Raw genomic sequence first — 17,055 nt, 5'->3', positions numbered from 1 at the left:
TAGTTCAAAAAAATGTAGAAATCTATATAGCATGCTACAACATATAAGCTGTGTCTCAATTAAGAGACCGCATCCTTCTAAGGACGCGGTCTATGCGGTCTATGAAGGCCATAGCCTGTGAAGGCCGATTCGAAGGCCGAACGAGCGTTGTTAAATGAGACGGTCTCCGTATACGAGCATTTCCGGTTTGCGTAACAAGCCGTTACCTTGCGTGACGACTCGCCGCTCCTGTGCTGCCTAGCAACCCTGATAGCTGCCAACGGAGACAGCCTTGTCAACAGAGGAAAAAAGAAAAAGAAGTTGCCTACCAGACGAAAAGAAAAAAAAGTACAAGAAAAAAAGAAAGGAAGATAAAAGTTAAGAAGATGGAGCAACACGTTGCTGTTTTGTTATTTTTTATTTTATTTTATGCCATCTCTGAAAAAAACACAATGAATCTTGGGATATGTTGGGCCGCGAAGGATACATCTGTTGCAGCCTTCAAAACCGTGAAACGGCCGCATATGAAGGAGCCTTCCAAATGGGACAAGCCTTTGCGCGCTGCTATGACACAATCGGTCTTCAAATGCAGCCTTTGTAGACCACAACCCCTGGATTGAGACACAGCTAGAGGCTGCGTTCCAGTCCCCAGTCTATCTGTTTTGGTTGAGAAATTCCAATGTCTATTCAATTGTTCTGAGACTGCTGTTCTGCACCATTGGTGGTGAGATGGCGACGCCCGGTGGCGAAGCAGAGGTAGTGTTTTGGTGACGTTACTGTATAAGTGGATGGGTTTAGTTTTACATACTATCTATGGTTTAGTTTCCACATGTTTCAAACAGAGAAGTACTGTAAGGCTGTTCCGAATATCGGATCCTCGGAGGAACACGTCCGTAAGTTTTCTTCTGCTTATTGTAGGTAATAATAATAATAATAATAATAATAATAATAATAATAATAATAATAATAATAATAATAATAATAATAATAATAATAATAATAATAATAATAATAATAATAATTGTATGTCCTTAAAAGTGTATGCATACTGCATCTAGATTCTTTTTATGGTCAGATGTAGTATGTAGAATAGAGAAAAGAAAGAGAATCCCTGCGTTCCGAATCTCCTCCTCTTTCTTTTTTCTATTCTACATACTACATCTGACGATAAAAAGAATCTAGTTAGGATGCAGTAGGCATACTATTGGGACATACATTTACTCTATTATTTCATCATAACATTGCGCCTTGATCTTGCCTCTTGCTTTTATATCCGTCGCATCCCCGTTTGTTTTCATATGGAGGCTCTGTCGATGTGACGTCACTTCACGTGCGCACTGGATTGTGGGTCAGAATCGCCCAAATAGGATGCAGTTTTCAACACTAACAATCTTGGTCGGATGAAGTAGGACATCCGGGTACTTCTAACCATCCTAAATCTGCCACAAGAATCGGGACATCCTAAATCTTTTTTCTACATACTATATAGTAGAAAGTATGCGATTCGGAACGCAGGGATGCTGTATATTTATCTCACCTTCTTCCTGAAGCGAATGGTTTGTTCCATCTCCTGAGGGTTGACATCTTTGGGCCAGCCGCCCTCCACATGGTTTATCCCACAGCTCTCTGACTCAAAACGCAATGTGTTCACCTGCAAACACACACACACACACACATACACACACACACACACACACACACACACACACACACACAGAAAGAAAGAAAGACAGACACACAGACAGACACAGTTATGAAATATTTACTTTAACTTTTATGAGCTCAATGAAATCAAAAAATTAAATTCACTTTCTTTTGGATTGTCCATTTTACCATGATTTGAGAATTTGGTTATTTCTGTCTGTAAGTGGAAGGCAGCCCCTGATTGGTTCATGTAGTCATCAATCTAGCCTCCAGTCAGACCGGACCCTCCCCACTGTCTGTCTGTTAGTGGAAGGCAGCCCCTGATTGGTTCATGTAGTCATCAATCTAGCCTCCAGTCAGACCGGACCCTCCCCACTTTCTGTCTGTTAGTGGAAGGCAGCCCCTGATTGGTTCATATAGTCACACACGCACAGACACACACACACACACACACACACACACACACACACACACACACACACACACACACACACACACACACACACACACACACACACACACACACTCACCTCATGCTCAGACATGTCCGTACAGGCCTGCAGCGCTTGGTCTCGCGGTGTTTTCTGGATGAACTGAAGCGCGAGCGTCGGGTCGGGAATGACGTCGACCAGCAGCTCAGCGTGTCTGTCGGAGAACAGACACTGACGGCCAAACTCCCCGCGAAGCTTCGTGTACACGTGAACTATCTCCATCATTTAAAACCTCTGGGAATAGAATCCATACAAAAAGATCACTTCATGAAAGATTCAAGATTCAAAGTGTGTATTGTCATATGCACAATAAGAAACATGTGGGGCGCCCTTAGCTCAGTTGGTAGGGCGCCCCCCCCCCCTTCCCCGGGCCGGGCCCAGCAGCAGACCCGGGTTCGATTCCAGCCCGCGGTCGTTCTCTGCATGTCACTCCCCTCTCTGCCCCATTTCACCTCTGTCTCTCTGCACTATCAATAAAGCATAAAAATGCCAAAAAAATATCTTAAAAATAAAAAAATAAACATGTTCTCAGTCATACAATGAAATTCTTCCTTCGTTTTCCACAGACTGAATGCCAAGAAAGAAATATGAAAATATACAAAATAAAATAAATATACAAGTAAAATAGAAAAAAGCAGCAACAATATAGACTAGAAAATGCATTTCCTGCTGAAAATGCGTGTGAATGCTGAAACAGCTTACGCTAAACTGGATAGCTGAGTATGAAGATTTGAAAATGTCTATAAAGGTTTATAAAGTTGTTGAAGTTTATAAAGGTCATAATTGTGTAAAATAAGTTTAAAAGGAGTTGAAAAGTTGAATATATAGAGGTTTGAATAACATTTCTTGCTGAAATTATGAAGAAGTTGAAAGACATGGATAAAAATCTTAAAACTATGAAATAGTAATTGAATAGACTTGGAGCTAAACTACCTTGATGGCTTGAATGTATATGAATCAGCTAAAGGAGTATGAAGATGTGGAAAAGTAAGAAACAGTCTTAAGTATGAACAGTAGTGAATTGTTTAACTCTTATAGGAATGATGTTGAATATTTAAAAATGTCTAGATAAAATTATTACTGAAAGACATGAAAAAAAAAATGATGTGTGAAATAGGCCTTCAAAGAGCAGAGTGTTTGCCCCATTTCAACTGTGCCTCTCCGAACTGTCTAATAAAGCGGAAAAAAGAAAAAAATAATCAAGAAAAAAAGTTAAATTGCCCTTTAATGGGCAGAGTGAGTCAGCAAGGTGAGTGTATGTCTTATTGAGGGTCTGTGATCAGGCAGAAATCCCAACTTTTAGAGGCCTCAGAGAGGTCATTTCATCCAAAACCTCACCTAAAACCGCTGCCTCTAACTGACGGACCGTGAGTCTAACTGACAAAATTATTTTATTGTTAGAACCAGAAGAATCTGATAAAGACACAGTGTGAAGATTATGTCTGTAATGTGAAGAATATGAGAACCAGAGCATTTTAAAGGTGTGGTACAGTCTGCCTTTCTCCAGAAATGTCATGTCTCAGTTATCAAGGCGGCAGTTGGTTGGACACCATTTAGCTTGGAAGCCCAAAACTTCCATTGTGTAGGTCCGATTGCTTCAGTAGTCACATCTATGCGACCGGCAGAATATGTCCTACATTTTTATGTAAAAATTATCCGCGTAGGGTTTAATTTGTGGGAGTGAGAGGCAGTTATGTGGAAGGTTTTGGTGTATTTTTACACGAGTTCTACACTGTAACAGTTGGTTCCCCCACTCTGCCTCTGAACATTCCGTCCCATCCGGATCCCATTATAAATTTAGAAAGAGGTTGAAAAAAGCTTAAAACTAAAACTATGTTTGTTCAAAGACTGTTTAAGATTTTAAAAAGTTGAATAGGAATTGAATAGCTGTAATTAATGTGAATTGTTTAACGTTTGAATGGAGGTTGTAGCTGAAAAAATGCGGGAGGAGATAGGTTTCAAAGCGGAGGAAGTTTTAGCGGTTTGGAATGCTGCTCCTATCCGCGTCAATGTTAAAATAATTTGTTAAAAAGCTGAATATTTGAAATAGTTTAAAAGATTGAAACATGTTGAAATGTGTTTAATAGTGTGCTGAAAGAGCTGAACATTGTGATTATTGAATGGTTTAAATAGCTGAAAATTTGAAGGAGTTACACTTTTGAAGGATTTGGAGGCTGCTCCCATCCGCTTCAGTGTTAAATAAGTTGGTTAAAAAGCTGAATATTTTAAAAAGTTTAAAAGGTAGAAAAATGTTAAAAGAGGTCCAAACATGTCCTTAAAGAGCTGAACATTTTGGTATTTGTATGGTTGAAATAGCTGAAGATTTGAAGGAGTTGAAGAGAGCCAAAAAACGTACGGAAGCGGAAAAATAAGTTTAATAAAGATTTGGATAACAATAGTGTGAATGCTGGAAGCTCCAGCATTCACACTAAATATACAAGTTACACGGTAAATAGAAGAGCAGCAACTACATAGAATAATACATTTAGATTAACATAAAATAAAATGGAATGGTCGGTGCAAATCCCAGAAAGTGTGAAATCATAGTTGGGTGTGTCAGGAAGCTTTCACAAAAATCTGGTTGAAAATGTAAATGTTCAGAATGATTGCTAGTGAGAAGCTAGTGTGTAAGCATATGAGCAGTACTATTAATATGTAAATGTATTTTGGGTGTGGCTCTACATAAGCCTGTAGGTTTCTGCCACACCCACACATTTTTTAAATCGATTTGTATGTGGAATAACTGTGTCTCAGGTGGTAGAGCGGGTCGGCCGATGATCAAAGGGTTGGAGGTTCGATCCCCGCCCTGCCATCTGTGTCATAGTATTGAGGAAAAAAACTAATGTTGAGGTAATGTCCGTTAAAGATGGTTGTATAGGAGAAATATACAGACGCAAACAGACAAGGTTTAGTCAAATAAACACCTAAATGTACATGTTGAACCTTTGATTTATACTAGTATGAAAGAAGACATGTTATGGAAGATAAATAGGCCTAGACAAAACTCTTAAAATTAACCAGTGCTTGAAAAAATAGGCTAATGTTTTTACCTGACGTGTGTCACCGGAAACAAACGAGGGCCGTTTAAAAGCCCGAAAACTGACGAAAACAACGTCACTGTTTTACCACCGGACAAAGTTTAACTAGCGGTGACTGTTAAAAACACCGTAAACCGCTTGTTTTAACGGGAGTTAGCTGTTTAAAACGTTAAATCTTACCGAGAGCAGTTTAGGACCCTTTGTTTGTATCCTAGCGACGCTGTGGAGGCCCGCGGCAAAGTGTACTGTATCCTAGCAACGGACTTGACAGTGTTTTCTTTTTTTTTCCCCATTTCAATTTAACTTTATTGAAAATCCTTCAAATACACAAGTATATCTTTTTATTTTCTGCTTAACATTTACCTTTGGTTTAAACAATGTCCTTAGAAACCTGTAAAGTAGAGGACCCCATGTTAGTTGTTTATTTTATTTTGTCTTTTGTTTGTGTGTTCACTTTTTCAGTCGTGTGTTTGTGTTCTTTGAAAAGAGAAACCCAAAAATAAATTATTTAAAACAATAATATAAATATATCACTAGAATATGCACTAGAATACAAAAATATATACATATAATGTATTACAATGCCAATGAATGCGGCTAAACACAGAAGGCAGTGGTCGTCTGCTCGAGTACTTAAAGGAGACAGGATTATTTTAAATAATTTAATATTTATATAGCCTACACCCCCCTCCCCCCATACACACACACTTATTTGTTTATCTGTTAATTTTTCTTGTAAAATGACATAGATGCTATAACATACTCCGATACGGTTGGTGGCGGTAATGCACCAAAGAAAGCTATGGTTGTAACCTGCCAATAAACAAAAGAAAGTAGAAGAGCAAAAGGGCCTCTGGTCTGTCTCTGTCTTTGTCCCTCAGAAAAGCCATAACACCTTTATATACAGTAAATAGGCCTTTATATACACACGGTCTATGGATGTTACCTCCGCCACTATAACAACAACACATTAAACCCTCCATAAATAAGTCCTCGATCGGGATGCGGGCCAGCCTGGAGCTCCTCCGCCTCTCCGTCCACCAGCGCCTCTCCACCGCCGCAGAAGACGTCGTTTCCCGGGTGGAAAAAGGCGAATGGTCCGCTGATGCTGGTGATGCTGCTGCTGGTGAAAAAGCCCCAGTGGTTGTGATGGTTGTGTCGCTACTGAGAGCGGTGCTGGGCGAAAGGCTAGCGGCAGCAGAGGAGCAGATAGTCGGCCTGTTGGAGCAAACCGTGGCGGAGCTGGAGGAGCGGACGGAGCGGTGTCAGAGGGAGATGATCCGGCAGAGGAGGCTGCTGGAGGCGGTGCTGCAGCCCCAGGTCCGGGTGCTCAGACACGGTGGGTACCTCACGCTAAAGGGCCCCGTAGCACCAGCTAGGCTAACATGCTAACAGCAGCTAGCAGCGGCCCCGAGAAAAAATCACCATTTCTATCACATTGAGACGTTTCTGTGACGTAATTCCCCCACAGTCTGAGACACAGTGACGTCAGACACAGAACCGGACAGTGAACAGAGGAAATATCTTTATTTAAAACCAAAATAGAACAACAAACGCTTTGTTAGCTTGTTAGCAGCTAATGTCCCAGTCTGTGATGCTAAAAACAACATCTCCCATCAGACGCAGCGCGCACACACCCGCTCGACTTCAAAATAAAAGTCCACTCTTTTTTGATTAAACAATTTTTTATTAAAAATTAACAAGAGGAACTTTTAAATGTTGAGGAGACAGTCTGATGATCATAAATTACCACACACACACAAACGCGCGGCGCGCGCACACACACACACACACACACACACACACACACACACACACACACACACACTGTAAAAGCAGACAAGACCATGACTGAAAATAGTGAAACCTCACAAATTCTTTTAAAGAAAAATTTTGGGGCATTTTTATGTTTTTTTAAAAAAAATGTATCAGACAGTTTGTAGAGACAGAGATGAAATGGGGAATGACATGCAGAGAACAACCCGGGCTGGATTCTAACCCGGGTCTGCTGTGAAGAGGACAGAGACTGTGGGCATCACAAGCACCTCCACTAAAACTCAATTTGATCAAAAAAGATTTCTCTCCCCTTATGACGTCATAATAGCCTGGTCCAACCAGACCATCGTACTTCATTTCATTTGTACAGAAGGTCTGGAAGTGCTGTAATTGGCAAACGTTCACTCACTTGGAGGCGGGTGTCTGTCGAAGTTTAAAACTATTGGATCTGCCCAGTGCCACTCTGGATCTGCCAACCAATCGCATCACGTTTGTTCGTCACGTGTGTCATGAGCCAGCTTTTGACGGTGCGTTCCAGTTGGACAGGGAACTCGGAAATTTCCGACTTCACTACATATTGTAGTCTATGAATCTACCGGTACCTGGCAACAGTAACTTGTTAGAGCCTAACGTTTAGTTATTTGGACGAGAAAGGTTTTAGGCGTCCATACTTTCGCGAGCAGATGCACTGGAACACAGACAGGTCGGAACTCGGAACTACCAAGTCGGAAATCTCCTTCTTCCGAGTATAAAGGAACGCAGCATTCAACTGAAACTGGAGCGCGACTTCGACGTCATCGTTCTCAGCCACTCGCTCTGTTCGCTGATTGGACGATTGTAGATTCTCCGGTAAAACTGGGAAATGCGCTGTACACCCAGACTGACTACTGAAGGGAAAATGAAATTCGGCCGGAAGTAGGCGGGCGGGCGGAGCCAGGCTAACGTCATAAAGGGAGAAGCTTCTTAATATGTTTGTTTTAAATTGTTAAATATGTGTTTCAAAATGATCAATTATCACATTTAATTTGAAAACCAAGTAAGTAGCCTCATCATTTTATTTTTTTCACAATATATTTATTGCAGTTTTTTTCTTTTATTCACAACACAAAACAAATAAACAAACACCTGCACCATCACAACTGACAAAACAAAACAGACAGACAGACGGATAGATAGATGGACGGATGGATAGACGGATGGATGGATGGATAGATGGATGGATGGATGGATGGACGGATGGATGGATAGATAGACGGATAGACGGATAGACGGACGGACGGATGAATGGATGGACGGAGGGATGGGTGGACGGATAGATGGATGGATGGATGGATGTATGGACGGATGGATGGATGGATGGACGGATGGATGGATGGATGGACGGATGGATGGATGGATGGATGGATGGACCGACAGATGGATGGATGGATGGATGGATAGACTGATGGATGGATGGATGGATGGATAGAATGATGGATGGATGGATGGATGGATGGATGGATGGATGGACGGATGGATGGATGGATGGATGGATGGATGGATGGATGGATGGATGGACGGATGGATGGATGGATGTCCTTTCAGAATGAAACAATGAGCTGACTCAATGTCCAGAGGTTTCGTTTCTTGATATCTAGAACTATCTCTTCTCTTCATGTCCTTTCTTCTTGATGGAAATAAAGTGAATCTTAATTTGAAATAGGGCTGGGCGATATGGACCAAATCTTTTTATATCACGATATGGATATATATCACGATATAGTATTTTTCCTTTAAATTCAATGGATTACAATAGAGCTGCAACGATTAATCGACGAATCGATTATTAATCGATTACTAAAATAATCGCCAACTATTTTGATAATCGATTAATCGTTTCAAGTAATTTTTTAATACATTTTTTCCAAATTCTCTGATTTCAGCTTCTCAAATGTGAATATGTTCTGGTTTCTTTAATCCTATTATGACAGTAAACTGAAATATCTGTGTGTTTTGGACATAACAATACATTTGAGGACGTCAACATGGGCTTTGGAAAATTTATCAAAATTTTTCACCATTTTATAACATTTTACGGACCAAAACACTAGTCGATTAATAATCGATTAATCGAGAAAATAATCGACAGATTAATCGATTATCAAAATAATCGTTAGTTGCAGCCCTAGATTACAATAACCGTACTGAACTTTAATCACATTAGATTATTTTCATCTTTTGCTTGGAACTTAAATTTCCATACAAAAGAGAAACTGGTGCAAAATACCATACCAGTCTGGCTTTAGTCAGTCAGCGCAAAATAAAAATGACAGCATCAACCAAAGAGCCTACATTTTCCAATTGATAGTAGCCTATATCAAAATAATGAAAGACTTGAATTTTCCTGCAGTATTTGCTCATCTTCATTTAAAAAAGCTGTCAAAATTAACAAATGAGCAAATGTCTGGTAATACTTTAACTCCAGCTTCAATACAAATAATATTTTCAAGTTTGACATGTTTTAAAGTTACATAAAAGCAGCCTTGCTGGCTGTCTCCAACAATAACAGCACGGGGGTGAAGCCCCGAGTAGGCTAAAGATGTCATTATTAGCCAGCTAGCTCACGAGAGCTAACCCATGTAGTTTGCGGCTTAAAACCATTAAAACAAGCCAACTCTGCGTCACGGCAACAGCACGCTGAAGCAGCAAGCAAGTTTCCTTTTCCCGATGACATTTTTGACCGTTAAAACCAGCTGCTCTGACACCGTGACACGGAGTTGGTTTGTTAACTGTAGTGATGTCGCACCGGAGCTAGAGCTAGAGCAACAGATGAGGCTTCTTCTGTTGCGGGTAGAGAAGCTGTATTGCAGCCCAGAACTCTGCAGCAGAGCCCCCGTGAGGCGCGGCGGTGTAACTGCAGTGTAACTGTAGGGACTCGGAGGGACAGCTGCCTCCCGCTCTATCTATGCTCCCGCCACATGAACTTTTTTTCTCCGCGATATAAACGGTATGGCCAAATCTCTCCCGGTAGACACTTTCATATCGTCCAGCCCTAATTTGAAATATTTCTTGTTGTTTGATATTAAACCACACAGCAGCTTTTAGGCCTGATGGACCATGTGATGTACCTTTGATTTTACGACGTTGGTTTTGATGGTTTGTTTTCAGCCAGGACTTTACGCCAGTTAGTGACGTAGACGCTGCTCTCATGTATTGTTGATCAGCTGTGTTCTTCTGTCTCCTCAGATCCCCTGCTGATCCAGAGCCAGGCAGACCCCCAGCCTCCAGTCGAACCTCCGGCCCAGAATGAGACACAATCTGTGGACATCTGCGCTCCGTGTTCCCCCCCATCACCTGGCTCTCCAAGCTACACACCTAGCAACATCTCCTCTAGCTCCCCACCGAGCCATATCTCCGCCATTAGCTCACCTGAACACAGTGACGCTCACTCGGACAGCGACTGGGCTGAACAACAACAACAGAACCGCACCATAAACCGGACCCCCAAACCCCAGAAAAAGACCCTGAAATGGACCCTTAAACGATCCAAAACCCCTGGTGGTACTTCTTTAACCCTTAAAGCATTGGGTAAACGAAGGAGAGGCCGCCCGGCATTGGACGTCACCGACCGAAACAAACGCAAACGTTCCCGTCCGTCCCAGAGTTTTAACTGTTTGGTGTGCGGGCGCAGCTTGCAGGGAAAAGGCTTCTTACTCAAACACGTCTTACTGATGTGCTCCAAAGACCCGGAGCATCGCTGCGGATTCTGTGGCGACAAATTGGATTCTTCAGACGAATTATCGGCACATTTACAATCGCACCAGGACACGAGTAAGACCTGCTCGTTTTGTGGGAAAACCTTTAAGTCGATTTTAGCGGCGGAGCTTCACGTGAGGCTCCACACCGGAGAGAAACCGTACAGTTGCAACATCTGTGGGAAGAAGTTCAGCCAGAAGGGAAATCTAACGTCGCACCAGCACATTCACGCCACGGAAAAGCCGTTCAAATGTAAAGAATGCAGCCGCGCATTCTGCCACATGACGTCATTGGAACGCCACATGCTGGATCACAAAGCAGGGTTGGTACTGAGTTTTGAAAATGTTTTTGAAATGCTTGATTTTTTTAAAGTCTCTACGAGGAACTTTTAAATATTTCTGAAACAGTCAAATTTTTCCTCTGATGATCATAAATTACATGTAACAGCAAACGAGACCATCAGTGCAAAGAATGTTTTTTTTATATCGATTATCATACTGGCTTTGTCCGGGAACACTCACCCAGGAACAACAGCTGGCGTGGTAAAAACACAACCGCTTTTAGTCCAAAGGGGGCGCTAGAATTAACACAAACTGAAAGTTCCTTGTAGCACCTTTTAAATATTGTGTTTTCAAGGTTTGGAATGCCCTTGAAATCTGAACACAATGAACTTTGTGTCAACTTGTTTTGCGATGGTTTGAATGTAACAAATGAAAAGTTATGCACTATAGCTTTAAAATGTTTAAGTCCTGGAAATAAGTGATTTTACCTTCAAAATGCTGAAAAAGTGTTTGTGTTTTGCTCTTAAGAATCTGTGTTTCTCTTGACAGTGGCGAGGAGAGCCACACATGCAGCGTGTGTGGTGAGGAGTTTAAGAAGAGACGGGGCCTAAAAAAACACATGTCCACGCACACAGACGGGCAGACAGACGGGCAGACAGACAGGCAGACAGACAGACCCAAGAGACTCCGCAGCTCAACTCCTTCGTTCTGCTGTAAAGTCTGTGGAGACGCGTTTCAGAAGAGGAGTGAACTCATCACACACGTAGAGACTCACCTACAGGTACGGGGCGATTCAAAACAATCTATACATTTAATTTAAAGGTGCTCTGAGGAATTTCAGTGTGTGTTCATTCTAGCGCCCCCTTTGGACAAAAGCGGTAGTGTTTTTACTACGCCAGCTGCTGTTCCTGGGTGAGCGTATACCCATGACAAAGGCATTAAGAAAAACTATATAAAAATAGCATTCTTTGCACCGATTGTCTTGTTTGCTGATACATGTCATTTATGATCATCCGAGGAAAAAATGAGACAGAAATATTTAAAAGCTCCTTGTGGCACCTTTTTAATGTTTCATTTTTCAAAAATAAAAATTAAGATTTTAAATGATTGAAAATGTGTTTATTTTGAACAAGTTAAGGAAATAACAGACATACATAGACAGACATAATATAGTAATATTTACAAAACAATGAAAACCACAAATGAAAATAAACTGTCCAACACCTGTTCTACAAGTTTGAAAAAGTGGAGAGAAGAAGAATAGCTCATTAATATTTTTGTCCTTACCCTTTAGGACCCAGATTGCTGCCTTAGCTGTGGCCTGTGTGGACATCAGTATGAGTCGATCGCTAGCTTAGCATCACACCTAGCTTCTCACAGTGAGGTTGGAAACACCTGTCATGTGTGTGGGAAGACGTTCCCTGCTCACGCTGCCCTGGAGATGCACCTGAGGATCCACACCGGAGAGAAACCGTTCAGCTGCCGCTTCTGTGGCAAGGCCTTTAACCAGAGCGGCAACCTGAAAACACACCTCAAGATACACACTGGTAAATACAGTATATACACACAAACACAATTCTCTGCTATGTGTTGCGTCCTTAACATCAGTGTGTATTACAGAATCAAATCAAAACAGTGACGTCGTGAAGTCAGGCCAGTAGGTGGCGATAATGTCTCATGTCAAACACCATAGAAGTAGATCGTGATCAGGCTTCCAAGCAACTTCTTTTAGAATTCCCATGTCGAGATGCAAACTGTGAGGTCACGCATCTCATTTCATATCTATCTATCTATCTATCTATCTATCTATCTATCTATCTATCTATCTATCTATCTATCTATCTATCTATCTATCTATCTAGAAATGTTTTGAATAAAATGTTGAGCAAAATGGCTTTTCTGATTTGACTGTATGTTACGTTTTATTTTTTCCTTGTTGTGAATCTTTGTAAACCTGCTTAGAGAAGGAGAGAGAAGGAGAGGTGGAGAGGGAGAGAAGGAGAGAAGAGAAGGAGAGAGCTGCTGTGAAGGACTGATATGAATACATGTTGACTGATTGATTAATGTCTTTCGATCGTGATGCGTAATATAACTGAGTCCTAACCCCATCTCCTCCTTTCTCTCCTCCTCTCCCCTTCTCTCTTCTCTCCCCTCTCCCACACACACACAAATATTCATACACACAGGTAAATAAACACACACACACACCTTAAGATACACACGTTAACGCAGACACACCTGTTTGAATTGTAATCCATAATATAACTGAGTCCTCTCAGTTACTCTGAGTTACTCTCCTTCTCTCCCTCTCCACCTCTCCTTCTCTCCTTCTCTCTCCTTCTCTCTCCTCCCCTCTTTCTCTCCCAGGTGAGCGTGCGTTCTCCTGCAGTCTGTGTGGAAAAGGTTTCACCCAGAAACAGACGCTAGACACTCACGTTCGCTTCCACAACAAAGAGCGGCGCTTCCTCTGTCAGGTGTGACATGTCAATCAGTCATTACTCATTTATACATCTGCCTGTCTATCTAGTTTTAATGTTACATCTAGTTATAATACTCTTCATTTCACAACTACTGTGAATTAGCCATAACTCAATATAACGTCCACTAAACTTTCATTGTATTTTATTGGTATCTATTGCATTTCTCTTTTTTTATATTATAATTAAATTTATTTTATTTTATTTTATTTTATTTTATTTTATTTTATTTTATTTTATTTTATTTTATTTTATTTTATTTTATTTTATTTTATTTTATTTTATTTTATTTTATTTTATTTTATTTTGAGCACAGAAGTACAGCACACGTCACGTAAACATTTCACTGTGCATCCTGTGTGAGTGATTGACATGTAAACATCTTTGATTCTTGAATCAGGTGTGTGGGAAGGGCTTCATGCAGGAAGTGGATCTGAAGAGACACATGCTGATTCACACCGGGGAGAAACCATACTGCTGCAGGGTGTGTGGGAAAAGCTTCCAGGCAAAACGCTCGCTGAACGGACACTACAAGGTCCACAGCAGCAGCAGCAGCAGCACAGGGCCGGAGCCGGAGCTGAGAGCTGAAGAGGAGCTGCACAGGACACAGGACACTATACACTCTGGACTCATTCAGCTGTAAAAACATTCAATAAACAATCAGACAATTGGGGGCGACTGTGGCTCAGGTGGTAAAGTGGGTCGGACAATGATCGAAGGGTTGGCGGTTCGATCCCCGCCCTGCCACTTGTGTCATGGTTGTTGTGTCCTTGGGCAGGACACTTCACCCACCTTGAATCGTGTGAATGTCGATAGTTCGCCTGCTTTCAGTGTATGAAAGGTAACATGGGAATGGGAACAAGTCTCCCTTGCAAAAGAGTCTCCGGTCTCAATGGGATTTACCTGTAGAAATAAAGGTTCCATTAAGAAAAATAAAACAGAACCATGAAAGGTGCATTTTTAACACAAGTGAATGTGTTTTTTATAAGAATATGCTCTTCTTTCTGTCATAGCTTCTGCTCGTGAATGAACTCTGTGCTTTTACTTTGAAATGGATTGTCAGCTGTAGAAAGTTTATTTCTCAAAATAATGTTTACACAGCAGTGACACCTGGTGGTTTGTGGAACCCACTGCAGCTCTGAACGTTTGACGTTTCAAAATAGCCCTGTGTTCCAAATCCCAGTGGCGGACTCAGGGGGGGGGGGGCAACCGACCGCAACCGCCCCCCCTCGTGGCTCAATGGTTGAAAAAGCGCGCTAAAGTGCCCTCAAGAGTGGCGAAAACGAGAAAAAATGCCTTATTGGCTGCCCTTTTCACGTGCAAAACATGATTGGGTGCCCTGTAGGATGCCCCTTCATACAATAAATGATGATGATGTGCCCTCTAGAACAAGAAAATTCGATGACGTGCCTTAATGAGTGCCCTTATAGTCCCCTTCTGCCCGTCTGGTCCTTCTAGTGCCCTAATAGTGCCCTGATAGTGCCCTTCTGCCCGTCTGGTGCCCCCATGGTTGAAAAAGTGTTGCTAAAGTGCCCTCTATGGTGGTGAAAATGAGAGAAAGTGCCTTATTGGCTGCCCTTTACATGTGAACAAAAATTATTGAGTGCCCTAGGTTGTCCCTCCATACAATAGGCCTAAATGATGATGATGAGCCCTCTGGAGCAAGAATATGGCAAACCGAAAAGACAAGTTGTGGTTAGCTATTGAGGTGCAGGTGACGAACGGGGAATGTGAAAGAGGCGTTGCTTTCATGTGGCGTCGCTATGACAAACAGCTACATCGAGTGGTATTTAAATCTCCACTGGATCACAAAGCAAAAAGCGGATTAAGAGTATGTCAGTACCCATAGTGGAAAAGCGCAATTACTGTAGATGCCAAGTTAGAAAAACTTAATATTTTTTAGTTTGCATAATCCGTTTAAAATGTATATAAATTTTTTGAGCGTTCCAGATCCGGGCCTCATTCAAGTGTAGGTTATGTCATGCAAGAGAGACGATAATAGTCAGCTATCACCTCAACATGAAGGAAAACTTCCTTTAATTTTTCCGTAGCTGGCTGTCAGCGGTCAAAGACTGTATGGTAGCGGCACATTGAATTTTCTCCAGTCTAATTTACTTAAATGTTAGTAAAGATGAAAGCAGCAAGGCATCCTCCTTTCTTATGCTAAAATGTGAAAGTAGTGTCTTTGAAGCAAAAAAAATTCTGGGGGGGGACCCCCAGATCCCCCTTTTAATTGTATGAGCCCAACCGTTTTTTTAACATCTGCAAACACAGTGTTTGGTGTTTCATTGCATTACATTCTATTTAGCTGAGGCTTTTATCCAAAGCAACTTCCATTAAGGTCATTCAACCATGAAGGTACAAACTCAGAACAACAAGAATCACATCAGTACTATAGCTGCAGATAAACTAAACTACAAAGTGCCACAAGTAAGTGCTACATGGAGATGTAACAAGTGCCCCGAATGGGGCATTCCAGGCAGCGCTGCCTAACGGCCTCTGCACACATCCTGCGTCTACCTCTGGAGCGCGTCGCCTTACCTTACTGCTGCGTCTCTCGGACTTTTCTCGGACACACATGGAACGTCTCAGCAGCTGCTGCTGCTGCAGCGCTGCTTCTAAAAGCCCTATCTTTCTACATAGAGTTTTCATAGATAATTCCCATTAAAAATGAAGTTATTTCCTGTCATTTATGATGCATATGATTTATATTGAACTAATATTGAGTCTGGACAGTAATCCGTGCGCCCCATTGCCCTTTTTTTTTTCTTTTGCCACATTTTCGCTTGTTGGAAGTTTTATTTTGAAAGGGACACACCAGGAAATGGTGAAACTACAGCGAAAGCTGCCGGTATGAAGTCAATATGACTCTCAGCAGAGTATTTCTCTATCAGTTAAAGCAGAGAGACCCGAGAGAGACGCGCGGCTCTCAGAAAAAATAGGCGAGCCTCCTGAGGTAAAGGGGAGCGTCGCTGCAGACGTGCCTCCGACGCGCATCAGCAGTGCGTCTGAGGTTGGATGTGTGCCCGCTCTAGGTTGATTACACGGTCAGTGACAAAAAGTCAGACGCAGATGCGAGGTAGACGCGCAGTAGAGGTAGGATGTGTGTGGAGGCCGTAAGGCTCCGCTGGGGGAACAAAACACCATTGAGTTAGAAATGTTGTCCAGAATGTGCCCTTTTTATTTTTTCGCCCCTGCCCTTCAAACAGTCTGAGTCCGCCACTGCCAAATCTCATGCTCTTTTGTGAAAAAACCCAAAATTCTGTAGCTGCTGTAATCCTGTGAAAATGCTGACTAATCACTGCCATTGGGTCCACATCTGAAGATATATTATAGATGATATTCTTTTATGGATTATATAACATTCACAGATAAGTGTTGAACACAAAACCTCTGACTGACTAAGGACCTCTGACTGACTAAGGATTCCTGTGTCAACATGAGCCACTGAATCAGACGGTTAATTAAGTTTATTCAAGCATTTAAAACCTTGGTTTCAGGTTTGGATTTCACATTGAACATATAAATATCCTGATATCCATGTCAGTGGTTCTCTAGCAACATGAGCTAGTCATTCAAAGAGATTAAATTAGTTTATTGGAACCTCTTTATTTAACTTGGGTGTTAGATTTCA

The 17,055-nt window shown here is 41.7% G+C and overlaps 3 protein-coding genes across 4 annotated transcripts in view; 2 read left to right on the top strand and 1 right to left on the bottom strand.

The window, feature by feature from the left end:
* Positions 1-2,336, bottom strand: part of dnai2b (dynein, axonemal, intermediate chain 2b) — a gene marked incomplete at both ends in the record, with an annotated part of 12,116 nt that extends 9,780 nt beyond the window's left edge. The window contains 2 exons of the mRNA XM_080045359.1: positions 1,517-1,630; positions 2,154-2,336. Of these exons, the coding sequence (XP_079901485.1) occupies positions 1,517-1,630; positions 2,154-2,336 (297 nt within the window). The remainder of the gene's footprint in view (positions 1-1,516; positions 1,631-2,153) is intronic.
* Positions 1-17,055, top strand: part of LOC307263823 (protein NLRC3-like) — a 138,150-nt gene that overhangs the window by 72,778 nt on the left and 48,317 nt on the right. The window lies entirely within an intron of this gene.
* On the top strand, positions 6,085-14,288 carry LOC307263827 (uncharacterized protein). Of its 2 annotated transcripts, XM_080045100.1 has the most exons (6): positions 6,085-6,491; positions 10,154-10,985; positions 11,494-11,725; positions 12,239-12,491; positions 13,312-13,418; positions 13,822-14,288. In XM_080045100.1, exons 1-6 carry the CDS (start codon positions 6,155-6,157, stop codon positions 14,062-14,064), a joined length of 2,004 nt encoding a protein of 667 aa, XP_079901226.1. In that variant the 5' UTR covers positions 6,085-6,154; the 3' UTR covers positions 14,065-14,288. The 2 variants fall into 2 exon arrangements, with proteins under 2 accessions (XP_079901226.1, XP_079901227.1); XM_080045101.1 differs by lacking the exons at positions 13,312-13,418; positions 13,822-14,288 and adding an exon at positions 13,131-13,194.

The sequence above is a fragment of the Ammodytes marinus genome, assembly GCF_949987685.1.
Source record: "Ammodytes marinus genome assembly, chromosome: 17".
Classification (NCBI taxonomy): Eukaryota; Metazoa; Chordata; class Actinopteri; order Uranoscopiformes; family Ammodytidae; genus Ammodytes; species Ammodytes marinus.
Note: the sequence above shows the minus strand (reverse complement) of the source record. Positions and strands in the feature narration are given on the sequence as shown.